This window comes from Scyliorhinus torazame, chromosome X (genome assembly GCF_047496885.1).
Source record: "Scyliorhinus torazame isolate Kashiwa2021f chromosome X, sScyTor2.1, whole genome shotgun sequence".
NCBI lineage: Eukaryota > Metazoa > Chordata > Chondrichthyes > Carcharhiniformes > Scyliorhinidae > Scyliorhinus > Scyliorhinus torazame.
This window is the reverse complement of record NC_092738.1, coordinates 20,126,677-20,148,082: the sequence shown is the minus strand read 5'-3', so window position 1 is coordinate 20,148,082 and position 21,406 is coordinate 20,126,677. Positions and strand designations below refer to the sequence as shown.

General features: G+C 46.6%; 1 protein-coding gene across 3 annotated transcripts in view; it reads left to right on the top strand.

The window, feature by feature from the left end:
* The first annotated feature begins 2,775 nt into the window (after positions 1 to 2,775).
* Positions 2,776 to 21,406, top strand: part of asic1b (acid-sensing (proton-gated) ion channel 1b) — a 1,118,762-nt gene continuing 1,100,131 nt past the window's right edge. The window contains exon 1 of one of the 3 annotated variants that reach the window (XM_072494111.1): positions 2,776 to 3,576. In XM_072494111.1, coding sequence (XP_072350212.1) covers positions 2,842 to 3,576 — 735 coding nt within the window. In that variant the 5' untranslated portion in view covers positions 2,776 to 2,841. The remainder of the gene's footprint in view (positions 3,577 to 21,406) is intronic. The other 2 variants (XM_072494112.1, XM_072494108.1) reach the window with 2 other exon arrangements.

The window sequence follows — 21,406 nt, the reverse complement described above, 5'->3', positions numbered from 1 at the left end:
CCCTACACCACCAGCTCTGGTGTGTGTGTGTGTGTGTGTGTGTGTGCAGTCTTATCCCTCACTCCCCTACACCACCAGCTCTGGTGTGTGTGTGTGTGTGTGTGTGTGTGTGCAGTCTTATCCCTCACTCCCCTACACCACCAGCTCTGGTGTGTGTGTGTGTGTGTGTGTGCAGTCATATCCCTCACTCCCCTACACCACCAGCTCTGGTGTGTGTGTGTGTGTGTGTGTGTGTGCAGTCATATCCCTCACTCCCCTACACCACCAGCTCTGGTGTGTGTGTGTGTGTGTGTGCAGTCATATCCCTCACTCCCCTACACCACCAGCTCTGCTGTGTGTGTGTGTGTGTGTGTGTGTGTGCAGTCATATCCCTCACTCCCCTACACCACCAGCTCTGGTGTGTGTGTGTGTGTGTGTGTGCAGTCATATCCCTCACTCCCCTACACCACCAGCTCTGGTGTGTGTGTGTGTGTGTGTGTGTGCAGTCATATCCCTCACTCCCCTACACCACCAGCTCTGGTGTGTGTGTGTGTGTGTGTGTGTGTGCAGTCATATCCCTCACTCCCCTACACCACCAGCTCTGGTGTGTGTGTGTGTGTGCAGTCATATCCCTCACTCCCCTACACCACCAGCTCTGCTGTGTGTGTGTGTGTGTGTGTGTGTGCAGTCATATCCCTCACTCCCCTACACCACCAGCTCTGGTGTGTGTGTGTGTGTGTGTGTGTGTGCAGTCTTATCCCTCACTCCCCTACACCACCAGCTCTGGTGTGTGTGTGTGTGTGTGTGTGCAGTCATATCCCTCACTCCCCAACACCACCAGCTCTGGTGTGTGTGTGTGTGTGTGTGTGTGCAGTCATATCCCTCACTCCCCTACACCACCAGCTCTGGTGTGTGTGTGTGTGTGTGTGTGTGTGCAGTCATATCCCTCACTCCCCTACACCACCAGCTCTGGTGTGTGTGTGTGTGTGTGTGTCCTCACTCCCCTACACCACCAGCTCTGCTGTGTGTGTGTGTGTGTGTGTGTGCAGTCATATCCCTCACTCCCCTACACCACCAGCTCTGGTGTGTGTGTGTGTGTGTGTGCAGTCATATCCCTCACTCCCCTACACCACCAGCTCTGCGTGTGTGTGTGTGTGTGTGTGTGCAGTCATATCCCTCACTCCCCTACACCACCAGCTCTGGTGTGTGTGTGTGTGTGTGTGCAGTCATATCCCTCACTCCCCTACACCACCAGCTCTGGTGTGTGTGTGTGTGTGTGTGTGTGCAGTCATATCCCTCACTCCCCTACACCACCAGCTCTGGTGTGTGTGTCGTGTGTGTGTGTGTGTGTGTGCAGTCATATCCCTCACTCCCCTACACCACCAGCTCTGGTGTGTGTGTGTGTGTGTGCGCAGTCATATCCCTCACTCCCCTACACCACCAGCTCTGCTGTGTGTGTGTGTGTGTGTGTGTGCAGTCATATCCCTCACTCCCCTACACCACCAGCTCTGGTGTGTGTGTGTGTGTGTGCAGTCATATCCCTCACTCCCCTACACCACCAGCTCTGGTGTGTGTGTGTGTGTGTGTGTGCAGTCATATCCCTCACTCCCCTACACCACCAGCTCTGCTGTGTGTGTGTGTGTGTGTGTGCAGTCATATCCCTCACTCCCCTACACCACCAGCTCTGCTGTGTGTGTGTGTGTGGTGTGTGTGTGCAGTCATATCCCTCACTCCCCTACACCACCAGCTCTGGTGTGTGTGTGTGTGTGTGTGTGCGCAGTCATATCCCTCACTCCCCTACACCACCAGCTCTGCTGTGTGTGTGTGTGTGTGTGCAGTCATATCCCTCACTCCCCTACACCACCAGCTCTGGTGTGTGTGTGTGTGTGTGCAGTCATATCCCTCACTCCCCTACACCACCAGCTCTGGTGTGTGTGTGTGTGTGTGCAGTCATATCCCTCACTCCCCTACACCACCAGCTCTGGTGTGTGTGTGTGTGTGTGTGTGTGCAGTCATATCCCTCACTCCCCTACACCACCAGCTCTGCTGTGTGTGTGTGTGTGTGTGTGTGCAGTCATATCCCTCACTCCCCTACACCACCAGCTCTGCTGTGTGTGTGTGTGTGTGTGTGTGCAGTCATATCCCTCACTCCCCTACACCACCAGCTCTGGTGTGTGTGTGTGTGTGTGTGTGCGCAGTCATATCCCTCACTCCCCTACACCACCAGCTCTGCTGTGTGTGTGTGTGTGTGTGTGTGTGCAGTCATATCCCTCACTTCCCTACACCACCAGCTCTGGTGTGTGTGTGTGTGTGCAGTCATATCCCTCACTCCCACTACACCACCAGCTCTGGTGTGTGTGTGTGTGTGTGTGTGCGCAGTCATATCCCTCACTCCCCTACACCACCAGCTCTGCTGTGTGTGTGTGTGTGTGTGTGCAGTCATATCCCTCACTCCCCTACACCACCAGCTCTGCTGTGTGTGTGTGTGTGTGTGTGTGCAGTCATATCCCTCACTCCCCTACACCACCAGCTCTGGTGTGTGTGTGTGTGTGTGCAGTCATATCCCTCACTCCCCTACACCACCAGCTCTGGTGTGTGTGAGCAATCTGCAAGTGTTTCCATTTCCTCAGTGTTCGGCTTGCACAATCGACTGGCCCTTTGGGGGGGGGGGGGGGGGGGCGGGGCGGGGGGGAGAGGGGAAAAAGTGGGGTGGGAGACGGGGGTGGGTGATTATTGCAAGTGGGAGTCTATGTGTGCTGTGAGCCCCCCTCCCCAGTGATGCTAGCAAGGAATGTCTCATTCATCTGAAGCAGGAGTCTCTTAAAAATAGGGGAGCTGTCCAGAGCTGAGCCAATCCTATATATGCACACAGCACACACACCGAGCAGGCAGACTGCAAGCAGCTCTCTCTTGCCTGCTCTCTCTCTTAGTTCTGTGTGTGTGTTAGTCCTATGTTATCACCCCCCTGGTTGCTTTTTTGTTTCCCCCACTGAGATTTGCCCCTCTCTGCAGCTCTGCCCCCCCCTATCCTGTGCCCCAATGGATCTGAAGGTGGATAGTGAAGATGCAGGGAGCGGGCAGCCTTCCAGCGTGCAGGTTTTCGCCACCAGCTCCACACTGCATGGCATCAGCCACATCTTCACCTACGAGCGCTTCTCCTTCAGGCGCATAGTGTGGACCCTGGCCTTCCTGGGCTCCCTGTCCTTCCTGGTGCACGTCTTCGTGCAGCGCATCCAGTATTACTTCGAGTACCCGCATGTCACCAAGCTGGACGAGGTGACCGCCTACAACCTGACCTTCCCCGCCGTCACCGTCTGCAACCTCAACGAGTTCCGCTTCAGCAAGATCACCAAGAACGACCTGTACCACGCCGGCGAGCTGCTCGCCCTGCTCAACAACCGCTACGAGATCCCCGACCCGTACGTGGCCGAGAAGCACGTCCTGGACGTCCTGGTGGAGAAGGCCAATTTCCGAAACTTCAAACCCAAGCCCTTCAACATGAGGGAGTTCTCAGACCGGGCTGGCCACGAGATGCGGGACATGCTCCTCGACTGCAAGTACAGGGGGGAAGAGTGCACCCACCAGCACTTCAAAGTCGTGAGTAACTCCTGGGCAAACCTTCAATTCGCAGTTGGGACGTGGGGGTGTGTTGCAGTTGTCCAAAAATGATGCATGCTTTGGTCCTGGGTGGAGTGAATGGGGTGAGGGGGGGGGCGGGGGGGGGGGTAAGTGTTTGCAGATCCAGGTCCCAGAATGTGTTTCCTGATTGACTATCCCATTTGGGCAGAATGGTTAAGTTATTTTCTTATCATTATCCAGTCTGATTCTCTGTTGCAATCTAATGGAACACGATACTGACTGTCCATGTCTGAACTCTGCAGATCGGGACTGACGAATGGGAGGGTGGGGGTTATTGTTTGCCCTCTGTGCCTAAGACATGTGTCGGTAGCCTTTTGGGACAATCCCAGTCCTATCATGTGCTCCAGGGAGGAAAGAGGTCTGTGGTGGGGGTGGGGGAGATCCCTGGATATGTGAGCTGGTCGCTGGCCTGTTGGTTGAATTGGAGAACTGGATAAGACTGGGTTTGTCTGATACAGATGGGGTCTGTGCCAGAAGAAACTTGGGCCGAGCAACAGTTCCATGTGGAAGTATTTCGAATGAGGTTGATGCCAGTTACAGATTGCAGTCTTGCCACACTGACTTGAATCCTTTCGTTTTAGAACGTGAAAGTAAGGTATAAATCCTTGATGCTGCATTATTCCCTCTTGTGGGAGGGCCTTGTAATGTTCAGATCTATCATTTGTCTTTGCAACACAAAGTCTGAAATTTGGTGGTCACAATGAGACCTCAGTCATTCCTCCATCTAAGATGAAAGAGTCATGTGTTTAAAGTGAGTTGTACGTGACAATCCTGCATCAAGCAGAAACATATCTGTTAACACTATCTCTGAGATGTCTCCCTTACTTTGTTTCAAACAAAAGTAATGTTTTGTGTGTGCGTGTGCAAAACAACAATGAATGTCAGTCCTGGTGATATGTCGATTCCGCTGTGAATCACGATGATAAAACGGCTTTTCCGCCAAACTTGGACGTGGCCTCAATCGGGGATTGACAGGAGCCCTGTTTACGTGAACCATTCATTTCATTTTTGGTCTATGAATAAATCGAAGGGCTTTAGAAACATTCTTATCACAGGTGAGCTTTCTCTGAGCTCTTTACATGCTGGGCACAGACCACTAAATCTGTTCCATCTCCATTCATGAATCGAGTGAGGTCGCCTCTAAATTAAATGCTGCACTTTCTTTCAAATCTTCCCCATCCACAATGCAAACTATTTTGTGTCTTTGAAGCGGCTGATGCGGGACAGTCTATATTTCCAGTCAATTATCAACCGCATCAATCCACTTTGACCTCAAATAATGATGTTTTGGACATCTAATGCTGTCCAACTCTCCATGGTTTTAAATGTATCTTTAAATTCTCATTGCAATCAACATCCTTTAAGGGAAGCCCAAGTGAGGAAGTCTTACCGCTTCTCACGATCCAATGATCATGCCTGTCCTATCTAGAGGTCAACAAGTACACTTAACTATTGGGTGCTTGGTATCAGAATCATTGAGGAGAGAATGGCTGTCAAGAGATTGAATTCCTCTCAACAGCTAGATTGGATTTTCCTTGTGTTGGCCCAGATTGGAGTAACTGGTCACCACAGAAAGTATTTGTGGGTGGGACGGTGATTTCATCACCACAAGGTTCCTCCCAGAATCTATCCCAGATCGACACTTAATGCAACTTCTTAATTCAGGATGTGGCTGCTTTCAACTCAGCTCTCAGTGAGCACAAACAAAAAGTCTTCATCTCCTGCAAATTCTGCCTCTTGAGAGATAGGTTTGCCAGCTCTGTAGAATTGCCGTGGAGTCGACAGAAAATTTTAAAAACTCATCCGTAGGACATTGGGCAACTCCAGGGGGTGGGGGGAGAGGATTTTGAAAAAATGTGCTCAGAAAAAAAATCTATGAACACTTATTTGCTAGTCTTTAGAATATTGGATTGTGGAAAAGGGGTAGTTTGATTGATAGTCAGGAATCGTCCATTCAGCTGAACGAAGAGTGTTTGATTTTCAATGGAACCTGCACCCAGATCAGGAAAGTTTCAGGTTGGGCCCCAGCTTTCAGCTGGGTTAGCAGAGTTCGGCTGGTGCCATGAAAGTGGGTTCAGCATCCCTTGGGTCAGGGAATGGGAAAATCAAACAGATTTCCCACACGTGTGGATAACAGATGAGAACAGGCTAGGTTTCAGATGTGATGCTGCCCACCACTCCATTGTAAAATAATCTGCCATTGTCCCCTTAGAGATGTACTTTTGAGGCTGTATAAGGCGCTGGTCAGACCCCCCTATGGAGTATTGTCAGCAGTTTGGGGCCCCATATCTAAGGAAGGATGCGCTGGCCTTGTAAAGGGTCTAAGAGGAGGGTCACAAGAATGATCCCTGGAATGAAGAGCTTGTCGTATGAGGAACGGTTGAGGACTCTGGGTCTGTACGTGTTGGAGTTTAGAAGGATGAGGGGGGATCTTATTGAAACTTACAGGATAATGCGAGGCCTGGATAGAGTGGACGTGGAGAGGATGTTTCCACGTGCAGGAAAAACTAGAACCAGAGGACACAATCTCAAACTAAAGGGACGATCGTTTAAAACAGAGATGAGGAGGAATTTCTTTAGCCAGAGGGTGGTGAATCTGTGGAACTCTTTGCCGCAGAAGGCTGTGGAGGCCAATTCACTGAGTGTCTTTAAGATAGAGAAAAATAGGTTCTTGATTAGTAAGGGAATCAGGGGTTATGGGGAGAAGGCAGGAGAATGGGGATGAGAAAAATATCAGCCATGATTGAATGGCGGAGCAGACTCGATGGGACGAGTGGCCTAAATTTGCTGCTATGTCTCATGGTCTTATGGTCTTCTGGTGTTTGCTCATGAATGAATAATGAGAAGTTGAGGAGAGTACCAAAGAGCTGTTGGAACCTATGGAACTAAGCCCCAACCACACTGATGATGAGAACATTGGTGAGGGACTGAATCGCCAGCAAGAAAATCAAATGCATTCACATCCCAGTAGTAAAAAAAAAATCTCATCACCTTGAGAAGTAAATCTGGCTGGTTTGATTTCATTTTGAGAAACTCATCATTTTAATGAGCATGTTTGAAGTAAAATGCAAAACGTTACTGCAGCCGTACAATGTTATAATTGCAGAACCTGTGAAGAATGGCTGATTATCAACAAAGGGGCTGGTCGACAGTGCAAATTAATAAAAAAAACCTGTTTGGAAACACGCAAGTGAAGTTAAATAAGCAATGCATGTCCTTTATAAATATAGAGATGATTGGTTGATTGAAAAATGGCAAATGCCGAAATGTGACAATGATATAAATAAAACAAGCGCTAACAATTCATAACATAGTCACAGACAATCAAAAAGTATAGAATAATAAAATATTTGGACAACTATGAACATTTCGGTGTACAAATGGTTATAATAAGTTGCAAAATGCAACTTCATTGAAAACCCTCTTCATTGTGCATTAAAGTCCAGAGATCTGCTGTCAGGTCAAGTTCAATCAATTCTCAATCATTTGCACACTATTTCTGAGTTTGATAAAGTAGGGGATTGGGCTGCTTTGTAGTCTTGTTTGTTCTGTATCTTATTTGTGGAGTAAGATTATTATTTCACCACACCACATCACGTATTTACTTTTGTGCGGTTGTGGCAAGAGAGAGTGACATTGTGATGTGGCATTAAAGAGTTTCCTTGTGAAGCCCAGGCAGAGATTTTTTCAGAGTTTCAGCAAGGGGACACATATTCAGTTGTTTGAGGGTGCCAGAGCGACTTTGGTACTCAATACTTGGGGTCAGTTTCAAATCTCGTTTCTGAATGCTTTGTCTTAACTTCGCAAAACTGCACCGTCAAAATGGAAAATATATATATATACTCAACGGAGCTTTAACAAAATGGTACCATTACAGGAGTCACATTCTGATTGCATGCATTTGAGGAGCAACTAGCACTCAATATCCTGTATTGCATGGTACTCGAATGGTACCCCACAGGACATAACAGTACCAGAAAATATGAATGTTGGAATGTCTCTTTGCAGTTGCTGCACTTGCTCTGTGTTGACATGTGTACAACTGCAGGTAATTCCACAAAAGGCATATACTTGATATTGAAGATAGTCAAAAGTGAATCATGCAGTTCACTTAAATTAGCCAGCAGCTGGCAATAGGTTATTGTTGGAAATGACATTTTGTGATTAAAGGGCAGGCTGGAGATGAAGCTGTACAACATCCTGAAACTTCAAACAAGGAACCATTAAGCAATCTATACCTTTCTAGTCCAGAAACGTTTTAAATTTGAGGTGATTGTATCATGGAGGTGCCCACTTGTGCTCCTGTATATGTATCATTAGGGAGAAGATGAACATTCTCCACCCTACCTAATTATTCCAACAGAAGGCTTCTACTGGAAAGTAACCTATTTGAACAGTGAATGCTGTTCACCTCCTGTCCGTTTTATCCCACGCAAAGATTAGTGCCAAACGTTAACACAAACAAGACTGCCTTTGAAATGTCACTTTTATTTTTCTTCTCTCATGTCTTTCCCCCACTCCAAGCGATTATACCTCTGTAGGGACTTTTCTGAAGCGGCAGTGGTTGGCCTGGTCGTGCAGCTCTTAGACACTGCCACCAGGAGGTGCTGTTGCAGTATGGGGAGATCCCTTATCCTTCTGAACGCTCTTCATTGCAATTTTCCATTTCCCTGAGCCCAGCATATAATAAATACTCTGAGACTGGCCGTGTAGAGAAAGTGAGATGGCTGTTTCTTGTTTTATATTATATTAAAAATAATAAATGCCTCTGGGGATGTCATTCCATTGTGCAAAATCAGATGAAATTTCTCTGCATGCTCTTTTCACAGAGGTAACCCGCTCTTGAAAATAGGCAGGTCAACATTTCTATACAAATAGAAGACAAAGGAATTCCATAGGCGTACAGTGTCTTTACGAGGAAAGTTTTTTACAGAGAGGGTAGTGGGTGCCTGGAACTCGCTACCGGAGGAGGTAGTGGAAGCAGGGACGATAGTGACATTTAAGGGGCATCTTGACAAATACATGAATAGGATGGGAATAGAGGGATACGGACCCAGGAAGTGTAGAAGCTTGTAGTTTAGTCGGGCAGCATGGTCGGCACGGGCTTGGAGGGCCGAAGGGCCTGTTCCTGTGCTGTACTTTTCTTTGCTCTTTGTTCTTTGTTTTCTGGCAAATATCACATAGAGAAACTTCAGCCAATTTGATAATATTCATGCCCGATGGAAGATATAATCTGAGATGCTTGGAAATTCAACAGGAGATACTTTCAAATATATATTTGCAAAATCTCCCTGAAAGAGACACTGGAAGTCATTTACCCTTTTTTGAAAAAAAAGCTGTAAGGATGGAATACAGTTGCAACGCTTGCTTAACATTGTAGTTGGTTCGTACATCACAAGCGATTGATGGTTACTGCACATGAATCACAGCCAGTGTAGCCTTAAAAGCATAATATTTCTAATTTAGCAACCAAAGTCACCATTAACTTAAAAAGGCAACAACCGACTTTCACAATCTTTTACTATATCGGTTGCTAGTGTTCTCAAAAAAAAAAGGAACGTTATCAAAGCACGTACATGATTCTTTCATAAGGTTATTGTCAGTTGGTTTTGCTGGAATCCACCTGGCTAAATTGAAGCAGCGATGTCATTGAGCAAGAAGTGCGATTTTGTGTTCAAATCAACTTTGTTCTTTTCTGCATGTCACCTTTGTAATCCTGCCTGCCAACTTGAGAAATTTTAGACAGCTTTGAATTTAATACCATGGAAGCTGGGTGGTAGCATGAGCAAAATGTCAATGTGTGGAAAACACAGAGGATGAACCAGGCAAATTATTCCTGGAATCATCACAAATTCAACAATACACTGATGATACAATGAACTGTACATGCACCTTCCAGCAGGGGTCCCTGGATGGTAGCCAGGGTTGGATGGTAACCAGAGTTGGAGCACAGAGGTGCAGATATTAAATATTGCATCCCAGTTAATTTAACATGATCGCAGTGGGAACCTTGATGGCCAGTATCACGCAGGGCAGAGTATTTACTCATTGGGCCATTTGAGGAGCTAAATGTTGCACTTTGATGTTTTTACAAAGGGAGCATTTATTTGTATTGTTTGAGCCTCTGCTTTGAACAAAGCTGCAATAAAACAGTTTAAATCTGCTTCTTTCTTGAATGTTGAATATATTTTAAAATCTATGTCAGTGTGCACTCCCTGTCTACAAAACCTTACTTCTTGTTATTGTGCCTTTATCACACTTTGTGTCAACCCTTTCCCCTGTTCCCTGATAAATGCTTATAATATTTGTGTCACGCTGCAATTACATCCTCCCATCAGTGGTGGCGCTGTAGCAAAATAAAAGCAAATTGCTGCAGATGCTGGAATCTGAAGCAAAAACAGAAAATTCTGGACAATCTCATCAGGTCTGACAGCATCTGTGAAGAGAGAAGGGAGATAACTTTTCAAGTCTGGTTGACTCTTTGTCCAAGCTCTTTGTTAAAGCTTTGTCAAAGTGGTGTTGCAATGCCTCAGGTTTGTGTCTCCCAGCTACTCAGCCAGCCAATCATCTCTACTGCCCAGCTTCCCGAATGCCAGAATCATCGGATGTATGGTGCAGAAGGAGGCCATTCGGCCCATCGGGTCTGCACCGGCCCTTGGAAAGAGCACCCCACTTTAGCCCACACCTCCACCCCATCCCCGCAACACAGCAACCCCACCCAACCCTTTTGGACACTAAGGGCAATTTAGCATGGCCAATCCACCTAACAAGCACATCTTTGGACTGTGGGAGGAAACCGGAGCACCCGGAGGAAACCCACACAGCTACGGGGAAAACGTGCCGACTCCGCACAGACAGTGACCCAAGCCGGGAATCGAACCTGGGACCCTGGAGTTGTGCTAACCACCGTGCTACCATGCCGTCCACTGACAAATGAAAAATAGTATAGAATAAAAATATTACATAAAGATGAGGACAGAATTTATGACTTGACAGTAGGAACTCGTTTGCATTTTTGTGTCCTGGTCCAATTAGCACCCTCCATTAAGTATCACCTCCTGTCTCTATGGAGAGGAAGGATCTGTGAACAATTAGTATCCACATATGATTTATCCCCATTACCTTTTAAAAATAAATTTAGAGTACCCAATTTCACTGGCCAATCCGCCTACCCTGCACATCTTTGGGTTGTGGGGGTGAAACCCACGCAGACACGGGGAGAATGTGCAAACTCCACACGGACAGTGACCCGGGGCCGGGATCGAACCTGGGACCTCGGTGCCGTGAGGCAGCAGTACTATCTCCACTACGCTACCGTGCTGCCCTATTTATCCCCATTACTAAGGGTTTTCTTTTTGATGTTTTCATTTCAATTCAGCTTCTTGTGTGTGTTGTCTTAAAGTTCCACAAAAACCTCACAGCTTTCAGTATGAAAGTATCTTGGGGTAAATGCGAATATTGTAAAGCCTTTCCATTATCCTTGGAAACATTTTCTTTTGCCCTTTAATCACAAGAACTGTTTCACTATCTCTCCGATTGCTTTCGTCTGCTCATCCATTTCAATTGGTGCTTACATCTCTTTTTAAGGTACTTGGAAATGATTTGGAGGCTGTAATTACTGGCTGTGGATGCCAGCCTTTTTGAAATTCCATTAAGAGGCAACGAGAAGAAAAATCACACTGGATGTTCCGAAATGGTTGATAACTTATCTTCTGACAGTGAATGGGATATTTAAGAAATGTTTGACGCCAAAGGTTAAAAGTGGGTTTTGAATATCATGCTAGCCAGGAGGAGGTAATCCTGGTACCGACTTCAGAGTGTTTTATGGTTATGTTTCAACAATTTACAAGCTTTGCTGAAAAAAGAGACATCCTGTTGAAACTTTTCATCTAGCACTCATTCGGACAGACACAAGAATGCCAGATTTCAAAGGGAGCCACAGTTTATGCTGCATGACAAAAGGCTGCTGATTGATTGGCAAGTCAGCTCCGAATGGTCGAGACATGTACCTAGGAGCTATGCTTTGTTCCTTCAAAAAAGGAGCAATGTCTGGACAAATTCCTTTTGCCTGCAGAGGACAGGTCACTGCATATGTATATGTGTAACTTCTGGCAAGCATAAGTGAGCTATGGTGCAAGCCTGACTGATAATTTTTAATTGGTTGGTTTTCGGGATGAGTACAATGTGAAAAATTTCAACAGCATGTGTGTTTTCTTTTCACAATGCTCAAGTGCTGTACTATCAAGAGAATATTTGCAAGCTTTCTTCTAGTAGTGCTGGGGGGGGGGGGGGGGGGCAGAGGTACAGGGAGGAGCTAATTAACATAGATTAAGGAGCAACCTGTTGAATATCTAGAGGTGAAGGAATTTCATGCAACTTCATGCAAGTCATGTTCATCCTTTGCAGTTATCTGGCGTGCCTCCTGGTATGCAGATGATTTTGTTTCTTTAAGAAACACTTCCATTTCTGCCACGCTGTACTCTGCTCCTTATAATCAGTGGAAGTTTGGCTCGAGGGGCCAGTTTGTAATTTGCTTGCTAGCGAGTTCTTGCTTTGAAGTGACCTGAGCATTCGAGCTGAACATGAAGCGTTGCATAGAGCTTCAATTTTAGATAGCTGTTACTAATTGGCGAGGATGGGGGGGGGGGGGGGAATGTACTCTCTTGCTACACGGCCGTACATGCAGGGTGCCGAGTGATCTGGTCGCCCATGTCTAATGGGTATTCACGTTTGTCATTTGGTGAGATCTTCAATCTACCTCCCCCGCTGCTGCAACATTTTTATTAGTCTTTGAAGAAAATGTTCCGGAGCTGCATCCTCCATAGGAACAGGAGGAGGCCATTTAGTCTGCTGGGACTGTTGTGCCATTCAATGAAATCATGGCTGACCTGTGCTCAACTCCTAAGTTCACTGCCACCCGGCTCTATTAGTGCCACAAATACATTGTGGAATGCAATTTTCCAAGCTGATTCTAGCGCACTTGAACAGCCTGGTGCACATTAGTGCACAGATGTCAGGTTTATCACAAGGCCAACTAAAAGGTCTTCTTCTCATGGTTTATTGGGCCCTTGGGTCATCTGCACCTGAAAGTGTGCAGCACCTTAGTTTGACCTGGTTGTCCTCATTATACATCACATAAGCTTCTGATGAGCTGCCTGTACAATCCAGCAAGGCAACAGCAACCCCCAACATGGCTACTGCCTGTCTTTGTCATTGGCAACATACAGGCAGCTCCCATCTCCTGGAGGTGCTTGGAGCCACGAATTGGGTGCTGAACTTGCCTCCTGCCCAATGAAAGCACTTACATTCCAAGATTGTCCCAGATAGGTGATGCAGTTGAGGTGCGGAGTCGGGACCCAGAGTTTATTTGGGTGTCGGGTTCTCAATCCCACTTTGAAGATCCAGCCCTGAATTCTCCTGGTGGTAGCCCCAATGAAATGAAATGAAATGAAAATTGCTTATTGTCACAAGTAGGCTTCAAATGCAGTTACTGTGAAAAGCCCCTAGTCGCCACATTCCGGCACCTGTTCGGGGAGGCTGACACAGTGTGACGAATGAAGGCCTTACTAACCTTGATATTGGATGTTGGATACCGTGGGCAGCACGGTAGCATTGTGGATAGCACAATTGCTTCACAGCTCCAGGGTCCCAGGTTCGATTCCGGCTTAGGTCACTGTCTGTGCGGAGTCTGCACATCCTCCCCGTGTGTGCGTGGGTTTCCTCCGGGTGCTCCGGTTTCCTCCCACAGTCCAAAGATGTGCAGGTTAGGTGGATTGGCCATGATAAATTGCCCTTAGTGTCCAAAATTGCCCTTAGTGTTAGGTGGGGTTACTGGGTTATGGGGATGGGGTGGCGGTGTTGACCTTGGGTAGGGTGCTCTTTCCAAGAGCCGGTGCAGCCTCGATGGGCCGAATGGCCTCCTTCTGCACTGTAAATTCTATGATTAGCGGTTCCCCAGTTGCAGCATTTCAAGCTTTAACTGATAATGCAAGAGGACAATGGAAGGTGAGTAAAGACCAGCACACGCCAAGGTGCCAGTGATCATATCTGCAGGCCTTGGAATGTGGTGAGGTGCTGGCCTTCCGGGTCCTGTGTCAGCCGAGAGCTCGGTGTAGAGCTGTGCCAACTGCTGCAAGGATGCCTGCACCAACATGCACCATGGAACTGGCACTGCCAGTGGCTGTAATAGCTAACTGAGGCCTCAATCGTGCGGGTTGCACTGCTAATCTATTGGCATTGTGCCCTGGAATAGCAAATGGGACCACTGTCTTCACAATCATCACTTCAGCAGCATTCAAATAGCGGTTTGGGTGCTGAATAATGGGCTGGCCTGACAATTTCCAGCAAACTATATATATTTCCCCTTCAGTAGTGCCCACATTTCTCCCCATTTAGCCTTAGTAAAGGCTGCCAATGGGTTGAAAAGATCTTCGAGTCTCTCCAAAGGCCGCAAGAAAGTTTTGCCACCGATTGTTAAGTGCCTGTCGGCCTTTAAATGTCCCGATTTGCTGTCACTCTCACCAACAGTAGTTGCACATGGAGTGACACACATCTGGTGGGCTTTGCACTCTTCTCACCATTTGGGAGTAACTTTGCAACCACGGCTGCAAATCTACCACAATGTTAAATTCTGGATTCCATTTTACAATCGATATGATCCCATTTATTTTAAATGAGTTATGACCTCTTAACCACCAAACTAGGGATATTCTTTTAATGCAACTGTGTCTCCTAATCTTTGCCTCTATTTTTAGAATTGTAACATTTTGGCAGCCCATGAAAGCCGAAATGCCACTGTCGAACTTATAATAACATGGGGATTTGGAGATGGCTTGTTCTCTTTAACTTTAAAGGCCTCCATTCACATTCACAGCAAAGCAAATGCATAATGTAATTGACTTTATGACACAGTCGCTTTATTCTGCGCAAATGGATGCATAATCTGAATATAAAGTGGGAGCAATGGCTAGCTATCAGCAGAATACAAAATAGTAATCCAACCGAGGGGTTTAGCAATGTCAGAATCAGCATGCACATAGATTGGTTTACGTTATGGAGCAATAAGCCTCAAGTGTTGGTTCATTAACTCACCTAAAAGTATAATATATATTGATCTTGCATATCTCCTGCGATGTTGCTCATGGTAGTCCATTGCTTTATAAGGACAGGAGTGCTTACCAGGTAAAGCACTGTTGCTGGAGTGGAGCTGTGTGTCCCTTTAAGATAACACAATGCAGTTATAACTGCTATCCTACATTGCATGCTGGGGTCAGTAATGGGGTCAGGCTGCATCACAGTTAAGGAAGTGTAGACATTCTGCTTTCAATCTTGAGTGTGAAAGAAGTTTGTATTATATCATGTGGCATCTGGAGTGTTGACATATTGTCCTCCTTCTATATTGTCCGTTTTCAGTATCAATCTCCAATCTGTTAATTAGCGATGGTTTTAACCCATTTAAAATAAATGGATGAAGACCTTCATGAAATTTAGAGGAATACCTTGGGCGGCACGGTGACGTGGTGGTTAGCACTGCTGCCTCACGGCGCCGAGGTCCCAAGTTCGATCCCAGCCCTGGGTCACTGTCCGTGTGGAGTCTGCACATTCTCCCCGTGTCTACGTGGGTCTCACCCCCACAACCCAAGAGATGTGCAGGTTAGGTGGATTGGGCACGCTAAATTGCCCCTTAATTGAAAAAAATTAATTGGATACTCTAAACTTATAAAAGAAAGTTAGAGGAATATCTTACAAACACATTCTGTGTTCATCCCCAATTGTTGAGAGCAGTAACTTGAAGTCTTATATTTTCTTAATGTATGTTTTCTATTGCAACAGGCTGAAGTGGAATCTTAAGCAATGTTAACTTTGTTATCTTGGAGCTGTGCTGAGTCAGGTTACTTTTGACAATGAAAACTCAATCCATTTTCTTTTCCATTACGTGTGAACAGTGGAGGCAGTGGACTGGTGGGCCACAAGGTTGATCACCCATCATAGAGCTCTGAGTTATAAGGCAAAATGGAAACAACGTTACACTTTCAACCGAGAAAGGACATGTCCGTGAGGCGACCGTAAGAGATGCACAAGGTAGTTAAGGGAATGGAAGAGGTGAAACTTGAATATTACTTGAAGTTATCAATGGTTAGAGTATGGCAAGGGGTCACAGGTTCAAACTCGTAAAAGAAACAGTTTGGATTAATGCTGGGAGTGATCAATGTACTGTAGGAATTGTTAGATTGAAGAGTCTAAGACTCATCCAGTTCACCTTTTATCATCCTTGTAGTCACACCAAACAATGATAATGAAGTTATTGAGTATTCATAGTCATCTCACATAGAATCCTTACATTCAGCCCATCGAGTCTCCACCGACCCTCCGAAAGACCTTACCTAGGCCCACTCCCCCACCCTATCCCCATAACCACACGCATTGATCATGATCAATCCACCTAACCTGAACATCTTTGGACACTAAGGGACAATTTACCAGATGATTGGAGGAAGGCAAATGTTGTTCCCCTGTTCAAGAAAAGGAATAGGGAAATCCCTGGGAATTACAGACCCATCAGTCTTACGTCTGGTGAGCAAAATATTGGAAAGGATTCTGAGAGATAGGATTTATGATTATTGAGAAAAACATAGTTTGATTAAAGATAGTCAGCATGGCTTTGTGAGGGGCAGGTCATGCCTCACAAGCCTCATTGAATTCTTTGAGGATGTGACGAGACACATTGATGAAGGTTGGGCAGTGGATGTGGTGTATATGGATTCCAGTAAGGCATTTGATAAGGTTCCCCATGGTAGGCTCATTCAGAAAGTTAGGGGGCATGGGATACAGGGAAATGTGGCTGTCTGGATACAGAATTGGCTGGCCGAAAGAAGACAGCGTGTGGTAGTGGATGTTAAGTATTCCGCCTGGAGGGCGGTGACCAGTGGTGTCCCGCAAGGATCTGTTCTGGGACCTCTGCTCTTTGTGGTTTTTATAAATGACTTGGATGACGATGTGGAAGGGTGGGTTAGTAAGTTTGCCGATGACACAAAGGTTGGGGGAGTTGTAGATAGTGTTGAGGGTTGTTGCAGGTTACAACAGGACATTGACAGGATGCAGAGCTGGGCTGAGAAGTGGCAGATGGAGTTCAACCTTGATAAATGTGAAGTGATTCATTTTGGAAGGTCAAATTTGAATGCTGAATACAGGGTTAAAGGCAGGAATCTTGGACGTGTGGAGGAACAGAGGGATCTTGGGGTCCACGTACATAGATCCCTCAAAGTTGCCACCCAGGTTGATAGGGTTGTTAAGAAGGTGTATGGTGTGTTGGCTTTCATTAACAGGGGGATTGAGTTTAAGAGCCGCGAGGTTTTGCTGCAGCTTTATAAAACTCTAGTTAGACCACACTCGGAATATTGTGTCCAGTTCTGGTCACCTCATTACAGGAAGGATGTGGATGCTTTGGAGAGGGTACAGAGGAGATTTACCAGAATGCTGCCTGGACTGGAGGGCATGTCTTATGAAGAAAGATTAAGGGACCAAGGCTTTTCTCACTGGAGCGAAGAAGGCAGAGAGGTGACTTGATAGAGGTGTACAAGGTGATGAGAGGCATGGATAGAGTGGATAGCCAGAGACTTTTCCCCAGGGTGGAAATGGCTGTCACGAGGGGACATAATTTTAAGGTGATTGGCGGAAGGTATAGGGGAGATGTCAGAGGTAGGTTCTTTACACAGAGAGTGGTGGGTGTGTGGAATGCACGGCCAGCAGAGGGGGTGGAGTCAGAGTCATTAGGGACATTTAAGCGACTCTTAGACAGGCACATGGACAGCAGTAAATTTAAGGGGTGGAGGCTAGGTTGATCTTCGATTAGGATAAATGGTCGGCACAACATTGTGGGCTGAAGGGCCTGTACTGTGCTGGACTGTTCTATGTTCTATGTTCTAATTTATCGTGGCCAATCCACCTAACCTGCACAACTTTGGACATCATACAATGACAACGGAGTTATTGAATAATCATAGTCATCTCACATCAAACAATGATAACAGAGTTATTGAATAATCATAGTCATCTCACATCAAACAATGATAACAGAGTTATTGAAGGGTCATAGTCATCAATGTCTGTCAGTTAGGCTCTGGGAATGGTTCTCCGACCTCATTTGTTGGGAGCAAATGGCTCTGGAAATGATTGGAGGGCAATGGGATGGTGGCTTCTAGCCACAACCTGGTGATGTGATTTCTGGCTGAGATTGGAGGGACTGGGGCAAGGGAGGCCCAAGACCTCCTTGTGCGGCCTTGAGGGTCACTTTTGCCTGGACAAAAAGGTCACTTACGTCCTCCAGTATCCTCTGGCTGCCAAGCCCTCTCACAGCGGGCCTGCCTTGGTCTGCTTTAAAAGCCAGCGATTTAGCCCTGTGCTAAACCAGCTGGACTGGAGGGCATGTCTTCTGATTTAATATTGCAAATGATATTATTGGAACCCAAAGAAGCATTTCTGCTGCCTCCCTGTGGGTATTCCCGCTCAAAATCAAGGCAGGATAATAAGTAACTGTTAACTGTTCCCCTTCTACTCTGCCTGGTTTTCACAAGCGTTTGGGGAATTAAAATTGTTGCCCAAAACTTGCTCAACTAGTAAGTAACATTGGACAACCAATCCTATTTATTCTCGATGATCATCTCGTTGTAATGTATGTGCAACATATTTTTGAACAGAAATTAACACGGAATTAGGGAACTGCCCTAAGAGACATACATATTGGTATAAACTCAAGTGGTTTATTGGAATTGAAATTCTTATGCACAGCGGGGACAGGGCGGCACAGCGGCATAGTAGTTGGCACTGCTGCCTCACAGTGCCAGGGACCCCGATTCGATTCTGGCCTAGGGTGACTGTGTGGAGTTTGCACGTTTTCCTTGTGTCTCCATGGGTTTCCTCCGGGTGCTCCAGTTTCCTCCCACAGTCCAAAGATGTGCAGGTTAAGTGGATTGGACATGCTAAATTGTCCCTTAGTGTCCAAAGATGTGCAGATTAGGTGGATTGACTGTGTTAAATTGTTCCTTAGTGTCCAAAGATGTGCAGGTTAGGTGGATTGACCATGCTAAATTGTCCCTTAGTGTCCAAAGATGTGCAGGTTAGGTGGATTGACTGTGTTAAATTGTTCCTTAGTGTCCAAAGATGTGCAGGTTAGGTGGATTGGCCATGCTAAATTGTCCCTTAGTGTCCAAAGATGTGCAGGTTAGGTGGATTGGCCATGCTAAATTGTCCCTTAGTGTCCAAAGATGTGCAGGTTAGGTGGATTGGCCATGATAAATTGTCCCTTAGTGTCCAAAGATGTGTAGATTAGGTGGATTGGCTGTGATAAATTGCCCCATAGTGTCCAAAGATGTTCTGGTTAGGTGGTGTTACTGGGATAGGGTGGGGGAGTGGACCTAGGTAGGGTGCTCTTTCGGAGGGCTAGTGCAGACTCGATGGGACTCTATGGAAATTTCTATGGTAAAGATTAACACGGACTCCTGTCTTTGCAATGTGGGAGATTGATACAGGTGCATAGTTACTAAGTCAGGTAAGAGGACAGTTTTACAAACACTGCCTCAGTGGAATGGCTGTGGCAAAAGATTTCAGCAGCGCCGTTTTCTGCAAATGATCAGTTTGTCAGGAAAAGTCAACCATTTGCCTATTGTCAGGAGGAAAGTGGTCAAGGGGCGGGGAAGGCAGGCTGTGAATGAGGGAAGTAGCAGAAAACAACACCATTTTAACAGCTCAGCAAAAGGCTAGAGACCCAAATGCCCTGAAATAGACCTTTCGCAGAACAAAAGAATTAAGTTGGTGCCGAGTATCGTTGCTTCATTGATGTGCTGGCCAACTTCATGTCAGTCTCATTAATGCAACTGTCCGTGACCTGGCATGCGTGTGGGTAAATGAGGTAACTGAGGGACACCTCACTTCAATACCACAGTGTAATTGGCCGAATGGTCTCCCGAATTGGACAGCAGTGAAACTCTGAATCCGGTGAGACTTCTATCTGGCCTCACAGATTTGTCGATTAGAATCCCTCCCAACCAGCTTGGCAACCCTGCCCAGCTAAGTAGCTGGGCACAAGACTACCGCTGCTGCTCAGCTATATTTACTGATTCCATAGCCAAATTTAATTTCTATCTTTTCAATCAATTGTTTGACTTTGTGTTTCTGTATCCTCCTCCTTTGAACCCCCAAAGCTTTTCATCTTTTCATCTTTCAACTGGTTTTCTGCTTCACTTTAATTAATGGACAGCTGCCCGTACTGGCACTGTGCCTCAATCAGAACATTACAGCACAGGGGGAAGCTCCCCGTTATTATTACCATGGGCGGAATCGTATTAGAACTTGGCAAAGTGCCAGGCTCAGACTGAAAACCAATGTGTCACTCTCCAGTTGCACAGACCAGTTTTCTCTCCAGATCGTGAGGCTCTTCAAAGAAAGAAAATGCGTGGGCGTGGTTTACGCCGTCACTCTGGCAGGGCGGGGCCTGACAGAGCTAGTGACAGGTTCCACAGAGATCAGGCAGCCATCTTTAAAGGATGCTCCAATTTGCACTGAAATCTAACGGCCCCCCAACCCCCAGCAAGGAGGTATTGGTGGCTCTCCACGCCCCCCCCCCCCCCCCACCCCCCCGTGCACGCCCCAACAATCATTGCTAGCATTCCCCTCACCACCACCACTGTAGAAGTATCGCCGGCACTGTCCCCCCCCCCCCCCCACAGTGTCCGTTCCCCCCACCACCACACATAAATGAAACCTTCCCGTGGGGGGGCCCACTCCTGGCATTGCCCCGTCACATAATAGCACGGTCAGGTTGGCACTATGTCAAACTGGCTGCACCAATCTGGCAGTGCCAATCTCTTCTGGGGGCACTGCCCAGCTCTATCCTTCTTTGTGGGCGTGAACCCCGTGACATAGTCAGCGAGGGGCGGGGAAAATCGGGAAACACGATCGCTCCAGATTTTGTGCCCACATCGCCCATCCCACACGGCTAATGCGGGCTCAAAATCGCCCCCTAAATTTTCTGCTATTTGAGCTTCGGGTTTGATGGTCAGAAAACATATTTATTTGCAAAGTGTTATTACATCAGTGCTGCAAGTGGCTATTGAAGTTGAATTAATCGCCGCAGTTAAGAGACAATTGGAATAAAAGCTTTCATGGGTGCAGGACAATGGGTCTAGATTAGAAAAAAAAATAATTCTCCAGTGCACAAAACACAGGAACGAGAAGAACCATAGGGTGAAAGTTTATCGGAGGTAGGCGGGATACAGATTTGAGATGATGATCAGATCAGTCATGATCTTATTAAAAGCTGGAGCAAGCTCGAGGGGCCGAATGGCCTACTGCTACTCCTTGTTTGAATGGAGCACTCTGCCTATCTCTCCCGTAGATCAGGCATTCCTACTGCAGCCAATGATTTCGGCTTGCCATTGAATGTAAGGGAGCTGGTTCCACAAGTGTTCCAGAATGCCCTGTTCTAACTGGTCCTGTCGACTGTCGACCAAAATCCAAGCATGTCCAACACAAACTGCTTGAACACTTTTGCCACTCTACCTATGCACTGTCATGATATCCATATTAACATATCATGGTGCAATCACATACACACACTGATGGACAGGTAGACGGACCAATCAACACACACGCAACATCACAGCCAATCACCAGTGAGAGCACACGCACTATAAAACAGGGAACACCACAGTTCCCGCTCATTCTACCAGGAGATAGCTCAGAGCACAGAGCTCACAGCGTGCCACTCAGACATACACCATGTGCTGAGTGC